General features: G+C 44.6%; 4 protein-coding genes across 4 annotated transcripts; all 4 read right to left on the minus strand.

Annotated features, from left to right (window-relative positions):
- Nucleotides 1-1,033: 1,033 nt before the first annotated feature.
- On the minus strand, nt 1,034-3,463 carry GSBLH_T00004617001 (uncharacterized protein; the record flags this gene model as incomplete). The annotated part of the gene is made up of 1 exon (XM_013043551.1): nt 1,034-3,463. One exon carries the CDS (start codon nt 3,461-3,463, stop codon nt 1,034-1,036), a length of 2,430 nt encoding a protein of 809 aa, XP_012899005.1.
- A 244-nt stretch (nt 3,464-3,707) lies between these two features.
- Nucleotides 3,708-4,751, minus strand: GSBLH_T00007202001 (uncharacterized protein; the record flags this gene model as incomplete). Its single annotated transcript, XM_013043552.1, has 6 exons — nt 3,708-4,052; nt 4,083-4,166; nt 4,202-4,318; nt 4,349-4,438; nt 4,473-4,625; nt 4,659-4,751. The coding sequence occupies 6 exons, from the start codon at nt 4,749-4,751 to the stop codon at nt 3,708-3,710; spliced, it is 882 nt and encodes a 293-aa protein (XP_012899006.1).
- Nucleotides 4,752-5,603: 852 nt separating this feature from the next.
- Nucleotides 5,604-7,388, minus strand: GSBLH_T00004618001 (Metallophosphoesterase; the record flags this gene model as incomplete). Its single annotated transcript, XM_013043553.1, has 1 exon — nt 5,604-7,388. The coding sequence occupies one exon, from the start codon at nt 7,386-7,388 to the stop codon at nt 5,604-5,606; it is 1,785 nt and encodes a 594-aa protein (XP_012899007.1).
- Nucleotides 7,389-15,652: 8,264 nt separating this feature from the next.
- GSBLH_T00004619001 (uncharacterized protein) lies at nt 15,653-18,301 on the minus strand (the record flags this gene model as incomplete). The annotated part of the gene is made up of 4 exons (XM_013043554.1): nt 15,653-16,952; nt 16,992-17,365; nt 17,393-18,090; nt 18,133-18,301. 4 exons carry the CDS (start codon nt 18,299-18,301, stop codon nt 15,653-15,655), a joined length of 2,541 nt encoding a protein of 846 aa, XP_012899008.1.
- Nucleotides 18,302-19,995: the final 1,694 nt, after the last annotated feature.

A 19,995-nucleotide genomic window follows, 5' to 3' on the forward strand; every position in this document is an offset into this window, starting at 1 on the left:
CGAGAGGATTCTTCCGCAACAGCTTGACCCAAGGTACTCGGCTTGTTCGATTCAATATAGTCAATGTCATGATGGAGAATAGCATAGATGTACTTCTCACGCAAATGACGAGCCAAATTCTCTACCCTTTACCACATCATACGAAAAAAACCTGCATAAGTACTCAGACAATAACGCTCAAAGAACGCAAAGATCGAGACGACGACCAACAGGAGTAAAAACTTCCCCAAAATGATCAATACTGTATTGGGATCAACCACAGCTTGATTATTTTCATTAATAACATTCCCCAGAAAGATATACATTGCAGGAATGAGAAAACCTGTCATAAACGAACCTATATGAAACATCGTCCCAAAGCATACAAATAAGTCCGGCAATGAGCACAAAACGATCCGTGTTGGTCGCGTACGTATAAAACAAACTGCTCCATGGAACAGTCTCCGGAGATTCTTTTTCCACCTTCACAACCCTCTGTTCAGAATCAGAAGGAATTACTTTCGCATTTTCCGATGCTTCTGCCATTTTTAAATTGAGTGGTTTTGGTAGACAAGGAAAGTTCCAGGAAATATCTTGCTCATATGATGAATTCAGAGAAACTGCCTTGTATTCAATTTTTGAGAGGGGATAGGTAATAATTACTTATCAATTGTTGTTTGACGTCTGCACTTTCTCATTCTTACAGGAAAATCCATTTTTGGACAATAGAAACATTCTCTACTTTAAGTGCTTCAACCTGAATAATGTGGTAATTGAAAAGGATGTGATGAGGAGATGAAACAACTATCTTTGAATTCTGGATTAATACCTATCGAACTGTATATTTCCAGTTTGGCTCAATCCCATTTTCATACCAATAACACAGATTGGACGGTTATCAGATTCGAAACAAGAATCAAGTGTCTTAGCCTGGATATCTGTAATCCAACACAAATATTCTCATTCCCATTCCACGAATATTCCAATGATGCATTTCCAACAACAAACACCTCAAACACGAAATACCAATCCTAATCCTTATAACCCCTTTTCCTTATAACTCCACGGTGTATCCACTCTCCGACTTGTACATATCGCTTCCTCCGACCGTCTTGGATGGCAGCAGGGGAGCGCGTTTCAGCTTTTCCCACACCGATTCAGCGGGTGTTTCTGCTTCTGCTTCTGCTTCTGCTTCTCTTTCCTTCTTCTGCTTTCGCTCCTCCGCTCCCTGCTCGCGCTCCCTTCGGCGGGGCTTCTCTCCTCCTCGGTACGCCGTTTCCTGCTCGGGGTTCGCCCGAGCCTCCTCTTCGAGTTTTTCCAGGGCGGCGCGTGCATTGGCCACGTCCTCGCCGGCGTTTCCCACGATGCTCACCGCTCCGTCCTGCTCCAGTCGCACGCGCACGCGGCACTCGCGCTCAATGCGCACCAGGTTGCTGTTGCGGGGACCGCGGATCGCGTACACCAGCGCCTCGTCCACCTGGAAGGCGACGTGCGTGGCCGCGTACTCCTCCAGCGCCGCCTCCAGCAGGGCGCGCGCCTTGGCCGCCTGCTCCGGCGTGCCCAGCACGTGCACCCACTCATCGCGCAGCACGCGCAGCTGGGCTCCCGACTGCTTGATGATGCCGTTGATGCGCGCGCCCTGCGCTCCGATCACGAACGCCACGCGGTCCTGCCCCACGGGGATCAGCAGACTCTCCTGCGCGGCGGCGTCGGCCAGCGTCTGCACGAACGCCACGGCTTCGTCCATCGCGGCGGCGGGGGCCTCCACCAGCACGGCCTGCGGCAGCAGACGCAGCTGCACGCCGTGCTGCTTGGAGAACGTCTTCATCGCGTCCTTCTTCTCCTGCAGACCCAGCAGCACCGCTTCGCTCACGTCGATCTTGCGGTAGAGCGAGGGGTCCAGCGCCGCCAGCTGCTCCCACACGCGGACCTGCACCAGCTCCACGCCCTGCTTCGGACCCACGATGCGCACGAGACCCGCGGCCTCGTCGGGCTGGATGCGGCAGCGGCTCTCCAGAGCGAGGCGCTGGAACTGGAGCGAGCTCTCCGTGAGCAGACGGTGAACCATTCCGTCCAGATGCAGCTCGCAGCGGATCAAGCCCTGCAGCGCCTCGCGCACCACGGGAATCGCCTCGTCGAGCTGTCTGCGATTTCCGCGCACAGCCACCTTGATGGGTCCAGAGAGAGGGAACTCGCGAGGCAGCGTGATGGTCACATTGTACGCGTTCTGGATCGCGTGGACCACTTCGAAGCGCTCCGCTCGCAGGAACTCGATCTGCTTGCCCGTGCAGTTCAGTTCCTCCGTGAGATACACGCGCTCCTCCAGGTTGGACACGATGCCGGCCTTCGCTGCGGGCAAAGCGGACGCGGGACCCCAGATTCGCAGCTTGCTGCCCTCGATGTGCACCGACACGCCAAGCTGGCTCTCCAAGGCGCGCAGATTGTCTCCGTTCTTTCCGAGCAGCACGCCGATCTCCTCCTTGGGCACGTCCAGCGAATCCTCGTGGAACTCCGCATACTTCGCCACGATGTCCTCGATTTCCTGCTTCGCCTTCGCCACCGAAGCCTCGTCTCCGTGGATGTACACCGCGTCGTGGCGCAGCGACATCGAGACGTTCCACTCCTTCTCGCGCGCATCGATCTCGCTGCGACGCAGCTCCTTCGCGTTGACGAACACTTCGTGGCGCATCGCTACCACTGCGTTCTCTTTGCGGTAGGTGTCCAGCAGCTGCGTCAGCGTGGCCACGGCCTTCTCCACGTTCTCCGGCGCGCCGATCACCACCACCTTGCCTTCTTCGATTTGGATCTCCACCGCCAGCTCCTTTCGCAGCGACTGGATCTTCGCGCCCTTCTCTCCGATCAGCGCCTCGCGCGCCAACTGGCGCTCCGCGGGGATCTCCGCGATCGTGTGCTGCTCCAGCCACTCCTCGACGGCCTTCTTCATCGCCGCCACGTTCTCCTCCTTGCCGCTAATCTCCAGCACGCCCTTCGCGAGCTCGGCTTTGGTGTCGTGCGCCTGGCGCATCGCGTTGATGTTGCTTCCCTTCGGGCCCACGAACAGCGCCAGCAGACACTCCGGGATCTCCACACGCTCCGTGCACACTGTCGCGAGCTTCGCGTTGATCGCCTCCACGGTTTCCTCGCGACGAGCCTCATCCACCACCACCTTCATCGATCCCTTTGCGCTCTCCACCGAGATCAGGCACCCGAACTCCTGCTCCAGCGCCTGCACCACCGCCGCCTTCTGGTTCAGCAGCATGTCGATCTGCGCGCCGTTCACCGCCATCTCGATCGTGCGCGACGCCAGCTCGGCACGCAGCGCCTCCACCTTCGCGATCGCCTGGGCCACGGCGTCCTTCTCTCCCTTCACGACCAGGCTGCCGTTCGACGCCTGGAGACGGACGTTGAACTGGCGCTGCGTCTGCTGCATGCGCTCCGCTTTGTTCTGAAGCAGGAAGCGAGTGAACAGATTCTCGCAAGGCATCTTCTCCTCCACCTCCACGTGGCTCTGCGCGAATTCCTGCAGCTTCGCCTACACTCGCATCGCGCATCCACTTTTACGAGAGATTCGCGCTGATCCTGCACGGTTCCCAGAATCAGCAGAGCGTCAGACTCCGGGGTAAACGTCAAATACGCGGGACACTCCTTCTGCAACGCGAGGAACTTCTCCATCTTTTGGTTGACAAGCACGCTGCGCAGGAAGGGCGTAATGGGGAAGCTCGACTGCTCTATGGATCAGCGTGGCTAGGGCTCGTCCCAGTACTCTTCATCAGATCATTCAATGCGCGTTCGGCGTTCTTCACAGCATTCTGGCCACCTCGAATCGTGACTTCGGCATCTTTCAGAGTCATGAAGACGCGGCAAGAGTTCTCGATGGATCGGCGATAGCTGTGATCATGGGCCAACAAGGCACGAATCTGCATTGTGGAGAGGGGGATCGTCACTTCCTTCTCGTTCGCCATGTCCGTGAGTTCGGCGATGCATCGCTTCACGTTCGCCAGCTCGCCCAGCACAGTGAACACTTCCTCATTCGTCATGATTCGCACAGAGAACTGCTTCTCCAGCTTCTGAATCTACCCATCAACACGCTCCCGTGCCTAAACATTTGAACCATTTTTACCGACCAATCGGCCGATGCTTTCCTTGGGAACCTTCACTTCCTCCTTTGAGATATCGCTCTTTGATAACTATACAGTTTAAAAAACATCGCAGTCCAACATACCTTCTTACCACTGCTCGACTCAATACGAGACAAGGTCTCTTCAATCTCCACTGTCTCGGCCAGCTCATCCAGCTTCTTGCTCAGTTCATCGACTCTCTTTGACTTCTCACTCCGTCTCTGCGCATTAGACACTCACACAACAAATACGTTTCGAATGATATCAATTTCACGGGAAGCAGCAATGTATTGCATGACTCTGTCATAAGACTGCTTCAGCTTTAACAAGTCACGTTTTAGCTAGAGAGATGAAAGAAAAGTCCCGACTGCTTACAGCTCTCTCTTCTTTCGCATCACGACTTCCCACTTCCAGTTCTTCTTCCACCGTCTCGATTCTCTCCTCCAAATCCTCAAGGTTTCCGGACTCCTTCGGTGGACATGATGCTACTGCTGATTTGAATGCAGAGTCATAGATTTTTAGCTCACTCTACACCAATTAAGACAAGGACACAAAAAACACAATCAGAGACTTTCTCTCGACAATAAGCTCCTCTCTTTGCTTTCGGAGAGAAGATGTCATCGAACTGTGCGCTTTCTGTGATTCTTCAGACATGAGTATTCTACAGACAAGAGGTTAGAGATATACTTTTATCAAATAAAACTATGCAACCTACAATAATTTGGAAACTGAATAAACCAGTAATACGAAAATGGACAGCTGCAAGTACAGTGATTCCATGACATTGTTGATAATCAAGCCAATACTTGAACGAGCAATGAGAGACAATAATCACCGAAATGAGGATGAATTAAATATGAATGGATAGTACGGTGAATAAACTGCGGATTCCCGTTTTAATGATTTTATTTTGAGAAAATAACAGACTGTTGTGAACACTATTCAGTCTCTCCTCTATGCTGTAAGGATGAAACGATCCATTGATGCTTGTAAATGATAGAATGGCGACACTGTCTTGAGTGAAGAATGTCCAAACTTCAAGAAATGTATTTTTGAGTGATGCTAGACTTGATAATAATAAGTTTTCAATAGGAACCAAATGATTTTAGATATGAGGGATGAATATTATGACCATGTACTTGCGTTTCTGTAAGTTATGTGTGAGTATTTGAAGAAGAATACAGATATCTGGGGCAATTACTGTTATTACTTTAGGAAGGAAGGGATATGGACGAAGGAAAATGAAGCAATGATGAACTCTATCCATACCAAATCACCTTATCTCACATGTTCTGACTTGTGCTTATGTGTTGTTATCCGTGCAATTCCATATGATAGTTAATCAATCTTTAAAGTAATCTGCATGAGAAACTCATAGTCTGATATATGTCTACAACTCGTGTCATACAAAAATGAGGACAATGAGAAGGTTCAATAGTATTTATTGATCCTTTCTTTCAACAAACATCACCAAATAATATCACAATCCATGTCGACCTAGATCAACTACACAATTCTTAGAATCCATTCAGCCATATCTAGCTGATTTCCATTATACTCATTATCGATATTCACAACTGAGCTACATTGGAACATGTAGGCATTGAATGCATCCACATTGTTCACAGTGAAACTCAGAGATTCATTTGCTTTGCTCCATTCCACATTATCTTGACTATCCAACATCACCCATTCGTCGTTATCTTTGTTCTTTCTACCGAAGATCTTCCACGTGTTGCAAGCCGCAGATATTGAATCGCCGTTGGTGAGCACATACTTATTCATCGTGTATTCATCGCCCTCGGGGAATGTGTAGGTCACTTCCACAGGGAAATCCGAGCTCGTCACAGTGACGCGATATTTGGTAGAAATCGAGGCATCGAACAGGTTCTCAACCGAATGAGCAGCCATACCGGCCTTGTTCGATTGAGCTACTCCATTTGCAACCAGCGATTGTTCATAGATCGTGAACTCCACAGAGCACTCGAAGTGTTCGGCCTGACCAATCTGACCCTCAGCAGCGTGCATTTCCACAGCGAATTCATACACACCATTCACAGCAGAATAAGCGTCCAGGGACAGGCGGAGAATACGATACACATTGCTCTCCTTCAGTTCGGTAGCCTGCGTCGTTGCAGTAATCTCTCCAGCGGGCAAGTTGAAGCGAGAAGCCTCGACTCCGTTCACATAGAACACAAAGCCACCGTTCGTCTTCACCTGGATGATTACAGATCGGAATCCAGTTCCAGACAACGTGTAGCTCTGACGGAAGTAACGCGTGATCGAAGAAATAGCCGGGTACTCCGAGATCAAGCTCCAATCCACATTCTCCGTGGTCCAGCTCGTGCCCACCATGGCCTCCGAAGAGTATTTCCAAGCAGCTCCAGCCTCAATCACTTCAGGAAGAGCAAACACTGCAGACTCTTCAGCACCCACAACAACCTTCCTGTACGATCCAAGCAAACTGTTGTAGAAAATACGAACCATCGAATTCTCAGCCCAAACCTGTCCATTCGAATTCGTCATCACAATCGTGTAGAGATCACGTGTGATGTACAGGTTCACTACACCAGCAGCACAAGTAGTCTGACTATAGATAGCATGGTCACGCGTAGCTCCCTCATAAATCGTAAAGCCTTCAGAATCCGACGAGTTACCACAAGAACGAATCAGTGTCACTTGAATTTGATCTTCATCCATACTGCTCGAATGAATAGCCGAGAATGTTGGTCCAAAGCTGAATGTATTAATCAGACGATCCATTCCTTCTTCTAGAACAAAGTCCAGCGAGAGTTCTCCATGGTTAAGGGAGAGACTGGATGTAGCAGAGGGACCGTGGACTGAATGATTATCCATGACCAACGTGTGTTCAACAGGATTCATACACAAATATGAGGTTCCAATCAAGCACAAACGCTGCCTAAAAATGGGAATACTCGTGAAGGATAATCCTCCCTCATAGATTTCCAGCACTGTTTCGTCATCCCTAATATCACAAGTGGAAACCATCTTAATTAACAATTGCTCCTTACCACATTCAGCAGGACTATACAAAGGTGCAGACTCCACATCATTTAAAATACGAGGCATATAAGTAGGTACATACTCTTGTATTGTGATATCGTCAGTAGGAGTTCCGGCAGCCTCAAGAGCTTGAACAAGAGATGTAGCGAAACCAGAAAGCATATTTGTATAGTAGATAGTCTCCAAAGACAGCAGAGACCGACGATAAACTGTCCACAAAATCGATTTGGAAAAGCCCCTGAGATAGATAGTGCGAACAATTTTCATAACATTAGGTTTAAACACAACAAACTGAAGATTGGAAGTGTGGAGCGATAGAACCCCATTATTCGAGTTTCCATTAAAAGAAGAAGACTCGAATGTGATTGAAGATACAGTGGATGACTCGATATTAAGGGAATGTGTGTTCTTGAATGAATTTGATTCAAAGGTAATAGATTCGAGGTTCGAGAAGCCGCTCAGCGTCAATTCAGGCAAGTCCGCATACGCACCAGAAGTGAAGATTAGAACCTCTGCATTACGAGGAATATCATCGATTGTTGGATACTCTTGTTCTGATACATAGATAGTACTTGTTCCACCGCTAGTGGGAGTGATGGTAGTAGGAGTTAAGGTGGTAGGAGACGATGTTGTGGGAGCAACAGTTGGAGCGAAGTTGAAGTACCGAGGATAGATTACGAAACCATTTTCTGCACGGTAGGAGTTTGACACTCCCTCACATTTCAGAGTAATAAACGATCCAGGAGACCAGCCGTTTGCGGCAGTATCCCTCATTAATAACGTGTGTTCCACAGGATTGATGCATAGGTAAGAAGTACCAACCACACAAGAACTCTGAGTAAAGATTGCTACACTACTTGCTGATAGTTTTCCCTCATAAATTTCAAAAGATTCCTCGTCACCATTACTTCCACAAGTCCGAACCATCTCAAGCAACAGTTGTTCTTCATCACATTCAGGAGTGGTAGTAGTAGGAGTGATGGTGGTAGGTGTCAAGGTTGTAGGAGTGGCAGTAGTAGGTGCCAAAGTAGTAGGAGTGATGGTGGTAGGTGCCAATGTGGTAGGTGCCAAGGTGGTTGGAGTCATAGTGGTAGGCGTAAGTGTGGTAGGAGTAAGAGTGGTAGGAGTGATGGTGGTAGGAGTGGCAGTAGTAGGTGCCATGGTTGTTGGAGTGGCAGTGGTAGGAGTGGTAGTGGTAGGTGCCATGGTTGTAGGAATGACGGTAGTAGGAGTGGTAGTGGTAGGTGCTAAGGTGGTTGGAGTCATAGTAGTAGGTGCCAAAGTAGTTGGAGTCATAGTGGTAGGAGTGGCAGTAGTAGGTGCCAAGGTTGTTGGTGTGATGGTGGTAGGTGCCAAAGTTGTTGGAGTGGTAGTAGTAGGTGCCAAGGTGGTTGGGATCATAGTAGTAGGTTCCATAGTAGTCGGAATAACAGTGGTAGGAGTAAGAGTGGTAGGAGTGGTAGTGGTAGGTGCCAAAGTTGTTGGTGCCATAGTGGTAGGTGCCAAAGTTGTTGGTGCCATAGTAGTAGGTGCCAAAGTTGTTGGAGTGGCAGTAGTAGGTGCCATGGTTGTAGGTGCCAAGGTAGTTGGAACCACGGTAGTGGGAGATTCAGTAGGAGGCTCCGATGGAAGTGGAGATGTAGGCACAATGATTGGCGGATCTAACAGTTCGAGAACAATTGTTCCTTCATGCCCATCGTTTTCTTCAATGGTTGTTTTGAGATACTGAACAGTACCAATAGGAATAGCAGCAACATACTGGATCTTCCCTATTTTGCTCAATGCAAAACCATCCAATTCTAACATAACATTTGGACTCAGCTGATTCAGTACCAAGGTATTCATACTCAATAAAGATCTTGTACCAATCACAATCTGCTTCAATTGGGGAGTGTAGAAGGAATAACTGCCAACTTCCACCAACCTTCTATCCAAACCAGATTCAACTTCCATACCCGAGAAGCAATATTTCCCAATGGATAAATTCTCTAGCTGACTAGCCTTGATTTCCACAAGATCGGCATTCGCAAAGGAGGAATCTTCAAAAATAAGGGAATTCAAATTTGGAAAAGAATCGATTATTAGTGAGCTTTCACTCTTAAATGAATTCTTTTTGAATATGATCTTAGTTGCTTCCACAGGAATAGCATCCATTGAGATGTACAAATCATCAACATGATAGACATTCAGAGGCACATACTGCTCCAACAGACTATGAATATCTATCCCGTCAAATGAAAATACACAGCAATACTGGAAATGTCTAAGAAAAAGTAATACTCAAAGGAAAATGGAAGAACCACAGATTGGAGAGACGGAATGTCTAGTAGACAAAACTCCTTTATCAATACCTTTTAGAACAACAGTGCAAGGATAATAAAAACTATGGCCTTCCGAAACAATCTCGCCAAGTTTAGGAAGATCTAATCGCTTAGTCGAAATAAGGAGCTTTGTACTTTGCATAGTCAATGAGCAATTGGCATCGTATCTTCCTTGAAGGGCAGAGCTTCCAAGAATTAGCGAATTCAAAGAAGGAAGATCTACCATAAAACAACACGATCAACACCCTTACTATCCATCACTGTTGTTAATGTGTCACAAAAAGCAAAATCGCCCAACGAAACCGACTGGAGATTAGGGAGATCTAGTAGAATAGAGAGGATCAAAGGGAGAATACCTTGAAGTGTGAATGTGTTGACAGAATAAAAGTTAGACGAGGTGCTATTCACTTTCCCTACAAGCAAAGACTGCAGAGACGGAAGACCCTTCAAACTGAATTGCCCTCCATAATCACTAAAACTGTACTCACCGATTTCAATCGACTGCAACACTTTACAGTTATTGATATAGATATCCTTCGACCGATCACTTCCATAGTCATTCTTCTTTCCCGTGAATGAATTACTGCCGATAGAAATTGACCGTAAAGAACTTAATCCCATGATTTGCACCGACGAGACAGATGCGAAACAGTCATTTCCAATTCGGATGGATTGAAGGAAGGGTCTTTTAGAAAGCTTGAATCCAGCAACTTTGTTGTAGTGAAATGACTTTACAGTAAATGTTGTCTGAAAAAGACTAACGTAGGGATTAATATGCGTGTAATATAGAATCGAAATAATTGCTACACACAGAATAATGAACAGGAGAAGAACGATCATTGAAAGATAGATATTAGCAAAAAAACAATTACATGATCCGTTCTCTGTCTTTGTCTTGTTCTTATCACCCTTCGTTTCAGTCTTCCTTCTCCCATTCCCTTCCCTTACGTAATCTGCCATGAGTTGAATATTCAAGGCGTTGCACAATTTTAAACCTAACACTTTCGGGAATTTCCAGCGAATGAGAAGGAAAACACAACACAAAACTAAAAGAACAGTGCCCAAAATCAAATCTAAAAGGAAAGCAAGAAAAAGCAGAATAATAATAATGCAAAGAGTTATTATCAATCCTTGCTGAGTGTAGCCAGCTATCCAGTTTCTCTGAAATTTAACCTTGTTCTTTTTATATGTCACGCCCTGTCCATGCCTCCTTCCATCCCTGTATTCCCCTTGATAGACGAGTGTCTTTTCATCCTTCAAAAATTCCTCACCTTTTCCATTTCTTGGATAATCCAGCTCGAAAGAATCAAGATATCCTCCTTCATACGATTTATATCCATCAGTGTACTCCGTCATTGTAAGCCCATTAAACTGCTTTATCAATGTTTTCTCCTTTCCTTCTTTCCAAACACTAATTCGACTGATTTTTCCACATTGGAAGATATAGTTAATCCCCTCATATTTCCCATTCTCATCTCTTTGACAAATACGAATAACCTTGTTTTCCTCATTAAACACTTTCCAATAGCCCTTCTTCTTTCCCTTCATTGGTACCGTTTTCAACAACTTTCCGTTTTCATAATATCCTCTATACCACTCCTTCCTAGGCAGGTCAAAAAAAGCGCAATATCCAGCATCTGAGATTTCCTTTCCTTCTTTCCATTCACTCACTCGGGATACTTCTTCTCTATCATTATAAAAATAGCACTTTCCTTCCTTTCTTCCAAAATAATCTCTTTGAGTAATACTAATCAGCTTACCTCTGTCATTATATTCCGTCCAATACTGATCCATTTCTGGCAAGGGATACATCTTTAACTTCTTTCCTTTTTCAAAGAACCCATCAAATTCCAAGTTTCCCTTTGGATCAAACTCCTGACCTCTTCCTTGTCGGAAACCATCTTCGAATCTCCCCTCGAAAAATCTCACTCCCGACTCATCATTCAATTTACAGGGTCCAGAAGCTATTCCGTCCACAAATGAGAGATAAGCAACAGCGATGCCAGCTCCAGAAAATATTACAGAATTCCCGTCCATCTTTCCATTCCGCATAGCTGTTTTGATATAGAAACCTTCATGAGGTTGACCCACTTTTACAATTGCCTTATTGCCCTCTTCTGATATGGACGTGATGGGAAACTGTTCTGACACATTATAATCCCAACAACGCTTAAATTGGTGACTAACGTTTGTTGAAGCAGTATTATCGTTTTTACTTGTCCGAGAAGCAGTGTCTTTTCCACTAGCGATATTACTCATGTACAAGAAAGCAAATAGTGGGAATGTGAAAAAACGGTTTTGTCGTCTTTTTAATTATTTAATGGTTATATTCAGAACAGTGATTGTTGTATATGTGGCTATTCCACTGTTGAAGGAGTTTTGAATGTACTGGTTTTCATTCAGAGTCTAGGTATGCTAGGAATTGAATCTTCCCATCAAAGTGTAAATGCATTACTATTACTACTTTTATCAGCATTGAAATAGTATTTTCTATCAAAAAACAATGCAAAAGTTTGGTCGAGCCGTTTTTATGAGTTTGGAAAAGAGTATAATGTACTCTATTGTGATGTTTTAATTGGGAAAGGGTGACAAGAGAGGCACGTTTGTGGACTAAGGTCAAGACTGGATAAGGTTTCTGCACTCTTCGTAGTGTGTATGAAATACTTAAGAATGGTAGAAAATGAAAAGGAAAGTCTCGTCGTTGGCTCATTTCTTCATTCACGGTTTCTTGGATTTTCAACAGACTATTCTTACTAACAAGTGAATCGTCGATTCAAATATTAAATCTTGGACTTACTAGTGCAAAATGAACATTTGAGAAGTTTCTTCGAAGATAGTATTGCAGATTTACTGTAGCGTACACAATAACGCAAAAGAAGCAAATGGAAGATGATTGATGTGATGAACAAAGGAATCATAACAGAAGTGAAATGAAAGAAAAATAAATGAATGTAATCTGGGAAAGAAGCAGTAAATAAATGAAGAAAGCAGGGGATTTGGGTTAGAATGTGCATGTAGGATATTAAAATGCTTACTTTACAACTAAGACCTAAAGAAAGATTGTGTTCAACTGAAGAATCTGAAGGAAACAGCAAATAGGAAGACATCATTGAGCCATGATTGGTATCTATGGTGGTAAACAAGACTTTGTGAAGAAATAGAAAATGTGCGTAGTTTCGTATGGGTACTTAGAGTGTGTGCTTTCTTTACCTCACATTTATATCAAAGAATAAGTGTTTCGAGCAGAAAGCCAAGGTTTTGTTAGTTCGAAAAACTCTAACACCTTATTCATCAGACATTATGATAGGTGTTTTGGCCATAGTGTTACAGAGCAATTTTAGATCCACATCACCCTCTCCATTCCAGTGAATGGGGATTTTATCATTCATGATGGCGCTGATTCCTAGTTGCGTAGATAGATAGATAGGTAGATTGATAGATATACCCAGTTTCTACAGCAATGGTGAATATGAGGAACATGATTATCAGGTTTCATGGTGATATATAGATATTGTCTCAATTACCAGCATATTACTCTGAATGGAAGCGGTTATTTCTTAAGCATCATATGCTGGAAGAAGAGTGGCCACTGAGTATTTCTGAACCGATTCTCTACATACCAAAGACTATAAAGGATAAAAGCTTAGAAACCCACTAATACTACTACATATCAATAGGTTATGGAAATGTCAACAATAATAATAATAATTCAAGGTTGAATAATCCCAATGCCTGGAGGGGAGATTAATTTGTAATAACTTGAAGAGATTCACTTTATCACAACAGATTATTATACTACACAAATAGATGCTGCTTATGGCTACCATTCTGGAAATAATAAAAGGGAATATGAGTTTGTATTTGTACGATATTACTCTGATAATAGAACTGATTGACTTTGATGATTTCAAACAACCTTTGTAATTCAAACGCAGAATAACTGTGGGTAATCGCTTTTCCTATTTCAATCTTGTAACACACGTTCCTACTATAAAGACATGGCCAGTAGTTGATGTTCCTATTTTTGTGCTTAATCATGGGTAAGCACATAAAGCAAACATTCTCCAATATTGGTGAATAATATGTATTATCACACATTGTAATTATCAATGTTTCGCAAAAAACCTAGAATTCGATTAACTTGTGTTTCTATTCCTTTTTCATTGTGATAGGCATCCTACAATTATCGACTGTTCACCTAATAATGAAATAATGAACCGAGAGGAACTCTTTAGAAATCAATTCCAGATTCGTTCTACCCCCAGTGATTATCCAAAAATGATGAGGATAAATAGAGACTATTGTATTGGTTATCAACTAAACATTTCATGTGACAAAAGACCTTGGAATATCATTAGTATTACAACAGATATGAAAAATGATATAGCATCATGTATCCTTTTACAGAATGTCATAGTTAACGAAAAAACACTAATTTGTCCTGACTGGTTATTCTGACCTTTGAATACCACAATTTCCTACTACTTTAGTAATAGCTTAGAAAAAGACGGAAAACTTTGTCATATATAATACAACAATGAAATGTCCACAAACAAGTATTTGACATACTATTGTACGTTTGTTCATTGTTGATTGTTCATTCACTATACTTGTGTTAGATCGTCTATAAAATAACCAAAGGCAATTCTCTGTTATTTGGTTGTTATTTTTTCGTTTAGTAATTATCATAAATTACTATACAATTCATCCTTGAATCACATACAACTGCTAGTGGTTTAATAGGAGTTAGTAAAAGAATTAAGCAACAAGGGATTTTGTCAAAGGGTTGAAATAGTGTATAAATAATTGTGAATGTCTGATACTCAAAATACACTCCTATTCACATAATTGGCCTTTTTGGTATCAACTAATGCCATAGAGCATTGATAGCCAAAGTTACAAACAAGAACCTCCAGCAAATTACTTATAGATAAATCACTAAAATAATCTGTTTTACCAGCTAAAAAGTATCAAACTCTACTATATAAACATAATAGCAAAATAACAGAAAAATAACAAAGCCTCTTTAGCCAATCAAGATAACTAATGAAAATGTGCTGTATTTTGTCACTCTTCTATTTATTCACAAATTATCATGAGTAACCTACAACCATCATTTGAGCAAGAAAATGGATCAATCTTGATTCCAATGAAGACAATCCCACCAACAAATGTAGCAAAAGGAAATTGTTGGGAATCCAACTTTAGTGACGAGTTTCCGATTTCTTATGTCGATGACAAAGGTGATGAAGCCACAATAATAGTTGGTCCGCCTCATTTGGACTATAAGATCATTACCCATCTCAAAAACAGAAAAATGGATGGTGAATCGACACTCCTTTCTGACAAAAACGTATTAGTAGCGAATTTGACATTTGTCGATGGTATTGCAAATGGTCCCTGTACAATCTATGATGAATGGGGATCTTTGTACTTTGAAGGAAGATTTGTAAATGGATATCGTCAAGGAAGAGGAAAAGAATATGAAAAAAAGAAAGTAGTCTATGAAGGTCTGTATGAGAAAGGCAAGAAGCTTGTGAAGATGACTGAAATGGATGGCTATTGGAAGGAATATGACAATAGCAAGAATTTATTAAGTGTATACAAGAAAGATGATGAAGGTAATAATATGGGTGTATGCTTCTTTTACGAGAATGGTGAAATCAGTAAACTAAGTGAATGGCACGAAGGTAAAGAATCTCTTTACAATGGATATTTCAAGCTGTTTGATGAAACAAACAGAAAATGGATCGAGGGCGAATATAGAGACGGAGTACGTAACGGTGAGAGCAGAGAATATGATGAAAATGGAGGAATGTTGTTTGAAGGGTACTATGAGAATGGCAAGCAATTGAATATGGTTCGATTAGATGAGATGGATAGTAGTAGGGAAAAGGCGATAGATGCGCGAAAATCCATTTTCTACCAAATAACCGCGGTGAACTTTTTTCGACCATTTTCGGCCATTTTCGGCCATTTTCGGCCATTGTCTACCTGCTCACCTCGATGTCCATAACAAGAAACGCGCGGAAACCCATGACTGCCATTTCTGCCATTTTCTGCCATTGCCTGCCTGGCCACCTCGATGTCCATAACAAGAAACGCGCGGAAACCCATGGCTGCCAATTTCGGCCAATTCCTGCAATGTTAACCTGACTTCCATTGTAGGCCATGGTATCCATGGGTGTCCAAAGTGAAAGATTGCTTCCTTTACTTCAGTTTATAATGCCCGAATGCCAGTGTGTGCACATTGTCGTCCAAGATCCAACGTTTGTTGTCTGTGCAAGTCATAAGTGTCTTGGTCTGCTCCTTCGTGCTGATGTTGAAGGCCTGGTTGTTGATACGCTTGAAACTGCCTTCGATCACTGCATCTTCCTTCTTCTCTGCCTCGAGGACGCGCTTGTACAGTTCGATGTTCTTCACACTCATCCTCTCTCCATCGATCACGACGTTGCGAGGAACTCCCTTCGCTGCGTTATGCACTACATGCTTCTCGTCAATCAAACAGTACATCTTTGGTCTAAGTCCCACGAATTCAGTGATGCGATGCCCGTTATGCTCATCCTTGAATATGGGTCCCGGCAACTTCTTGTTGAAATTGAGGAATGATTCCAATGAAGGGAACTTTCTCTTGTCCACTTCATGCTCGTAGTAGTTCACGAGTTGTCCGTAGAAGTAGCTCGTATTATCCAATTCCGAGAAGTCGAATGATTTGTACATGTCACACATCTTGTGAACGATGTTAGCGCGATCGTGCAGTTGCACGATGAGCGAATCCGTGTCCTGTCCCAACAACTCCACGGTGTCGAATGTGTTCTTGAGCACGTTGTAGTAGAAATCGTAGATGATGTGTTTGGACATGTCGAGAATGGCGAACCCGATGAAGAACGGCTTCTCCACCCTGCGCACCGGTGTGTTCAGCTTGATACCGATCAGATTCTCGGAATACATGGTGGTTCCTGCGATCATATCATATCCGTGCTTCTGAATGATAGCCTCACGTTCATTCCACGTGCTAGCGAACTTCACCTTCATTCGTTTCAGTCCAGTCTCCACGAATTTGCCATAGGTCGAGTTTGCCAACAGCTTGTACAGGTTCTTCTCCACAGTGGTCTTGGACTTGGCTCGTTTCTCACTCAGCATATTGACGTATTCGAAGATGAAGGGTGCTTGTTTGAAACGGATGATGCGGTGGATGTGCGTGACGTGATAACCCTGTTGAAGACCCAATTGCAACAGAGAGTAGTGTACGAGATATTTGCGTCGAGGTACAAGATCACAAATGAGTTTCGGTGTATTCACCTCTTTGACCTTGTCCACAATATCGTTCTTCGCTGCGTACTTCTTGATTCCATCGGAGTACATGCCCGCCTTCTGTACGGGGAAGAATGGCAAGTCATTGAATTTATCATGGAGTTCCACTGGTGCCTCGATGTCGCACTCGATGAAGAACCCATACTTGCCGAACGTATTGAGTGATTGCACCCATTCATTCGGATCACGGTTGATCCTTTCCATTACTTCTCGTCGCTCAGGTACACCCACCAACTCGTAAGGCATCATTCGATGCATGGCTCCACCATACAGGTTGTTGGCGTCCAGGTAGTAGATGCCTTGGGACGACGTTGCTTGCTCCTTGTTGTCAATGGGGGCAACTTCGTTGCCCGGGGAAGCAACGCTTCCCCCAATGTCAACCTTGGCATGCCTTTTCACGATCTGTGTGATGCCTCCTCGAAGGTTTTTGAGTAGACGCATGAAGTCATCGATCTCATTTGTCTCCATCAATCGAATTCCCTTGCTCTCATAGAATTCACTCATGCGATTCAAGAACACTTTCACGAGTTGTTTCTCCTCAAGTCCCTCATTCGCGTTGATGCGCATGATGTACTGAGCCCATTTCCTTGCGAGGGTCATGAGGCTACTCTCGCTATGATCGCCCTCCATTGTGACCTTTAAGAAGAGCGAATAGGCCATTTGTGGTGCTGTGATGTAGTGCATCGGATCAACACCGAATGCCTTCAGTGTGGTAACTCGGAAGTGCTCGAATGCATCAGCCATGAGAGTTACATCGAGTACATTGTACAACTCGTAGTACTCACCCCATGTCTTGATATCGAAGATCTTCCACAGTTTCACCATGTGATCATATTCGCCTTGGGGCATCATTTCTCCCTTCATATCATCAATGCATTGTTCACGAGAAGGAATGGTGGTATTGTTCAATGTGTCGTACGATTTGATGAGACTGTAAAACATGGGTTCCTTCCGTGTCAACAGATCGATGTACTCGTCATTCCATTGCTTACCTCGTGATTCACAGTACTTGCGTAGTTGTTGTTTGGTGTGCACGTACAAATCGAGGTTCCCTCCGAGTGTCTGTGCGACGATGGATCTGAGAGGACTGCTGATGAGCTTCAACGAGTCCTTGAATTGTATGCCATTGTATTCGATCTGCATCTCCTTGTCCTCAGTGGTTGGAATGACTTCCAAGGAGTCACTAGAGGTTGAATGAGCTGCGATGAGTTTCATGATGAATGTGAAGTCGTAGTGCGATCCATTGTGGAAGTATACGGGTAAACGATAGTTCTTCTTGTTGAAGGAGAGTTGGAGATTGCATTTGGTACAACAGGTGCAGATGTACTGCCCTGCTTCGAAGTGACGTACCTCTCCCTTCCCTGTGGTGTATTCACCTGTCACATGTGCATGATGTCGTACTTTGTCGTTATCCAGTTTCTTGTGACAGAAGGGACACACGGTTGTTGCACGAAAGTCCCTCTCGATACTCGGAGAGTTCTCGAGTGGTAATTCATCGAAGAGATACTCTTTCACTCTCCCTTGCAATTGTGTGAGATAGTCCATGAAAGGGCGAAGATCCTCTTCGCTCTCATGTGGTGCATGGAAGACTCGCAGTTGGCTGTCAACGGCTGGAATGCGTGACACGGCCAAACAGGACAACATGATTGGCTTGTGTTTGTTCTTGTCATCAATGGCTGACTCGAAGTCAGCGTACACGACGACCGGTGCTGGCATTTCGTATCGCTGGTTTGTGAATCGCAACCGAGTCTCCTCGTTCGCCAAATCGTACTGATCACTCTCATCGACAAGTTCACGATGTGTTTGTACTTCGTGATCATGAACGGCTTTGCGAGATCCGAAGAAGTCGTTACAGAATCTGCATTTCACATTTCTTGAGAGATGTCTATTCTTTGCATCGTTCTGTCGTGTCATACGATGCTTGAAATCATTCACATCCTTGATGTACAAGAAGTGTTTGGGCGTTCCCTCAGGTAGATTCAGATCGTTCAAGATGCAGAGGGAGAGAGGAAGCTTCGTTCCCTTACCTTTGTACACGACATCGCATGTGAATAAATCGAATTGTTCCTTCGTCTTATCGGTGTATCCAGGCAAGAGTGTGACCTCGAATACATTGAGCGATACTTTCAACAATGCCTCCAATGCGGCGAATTTCTCTTCACTCGCATCGAAGGGTGTATTGTCACGAATGCCCATCGTCTCCTCTACTTCGTGAATGGTCACTCCGAATACCTTGTACTTGTCGGGTTGTTTCCACCACTTGTTGTACACGGTTGCATCGCCAATCTTGCGATTCGCGACGATCTTATGCCCGCCTTCACTGGCCAGAATGAGGCACCGTTGTAGGCATCGGTTGTCATCGAAATCCGGGTTGAGCGCTGTGCGTCCGATGACGAACGGTGTGTGCTGCTTGTACCCCACGAATGAGCGTAGTGGGAACATCTCGATATGGAAGCCGATCCACCCATGGTACCCGAACCCACTTCCCTCTGTCTCCTGTTCCTCTACACCGTTTCGGTACCATTTCAGGTACTCCTCGATCCATTCATCGATGCGATCTCGTCGAACGATGCGGAGGTGTCCCAATCGATCATCGGTGAGGTTGAGGATCTTGGGATCTCCGTCATGTGTCAACATGAGGTTGTATGCCATGATGGTGATGAAACATTGATTGTATTCACGCATACCATTGAGGATGTACTTCTTCAAGACTTCATTGAATTCATTTGTCTCATCGAATATGAGATTGATCGGTTCCACTTCCTCATCGCTCTTCTCACCCGGTAGTCGAACCCACAACCTGTTGTCAAAATCGTTGTTGAGGCGAAAGTCCTTCTTGGTTCGTTTCTCTTTCACCCACTCCTTGTACATGTCTCCTTGTACGGTGTGATAGTACGTGAGTGCATACCCGAGAGTTGAATCGATCACATCACTCAATCGTCCCTGTGATACCTTGCGATCGAATCGTTCGTATGCCTTATTACGTCTCATTTCACGTCTCTTCTCCACGGTGTTCAGGTAAGCGGGTAAGTGACGTTGTCGCTTCTCACCGAACTTGTGCCCATCCCACTCGTACTGGTTGTAGAGGTCATTCCATGCCTCGCTTCCTACGTACACGTGCTTTCCCTCGATGGCAGGGTTTGCTACTCGCTTACGACGTGTTGCCTGTGCTTTCGGTGTTGCTAGTTTCTTCCCGAATATCTTGTTCGACACATAGGCTCTCGTGTCAGGCATGGTCT

This window comes from Blastocystis hominis, assembly GCF_000151665.1.
Source record: "Blastocystis hominis, Singapore isolate B (sub-type 7) whole genome shotgun sequence assembly, scaffold_7".
Classification (NCBI taxonomy): domain Eukaryota; class Bigyra; order Opalinata; family Blastocystidae; genus Blastocystis; species Blastocystis hominis.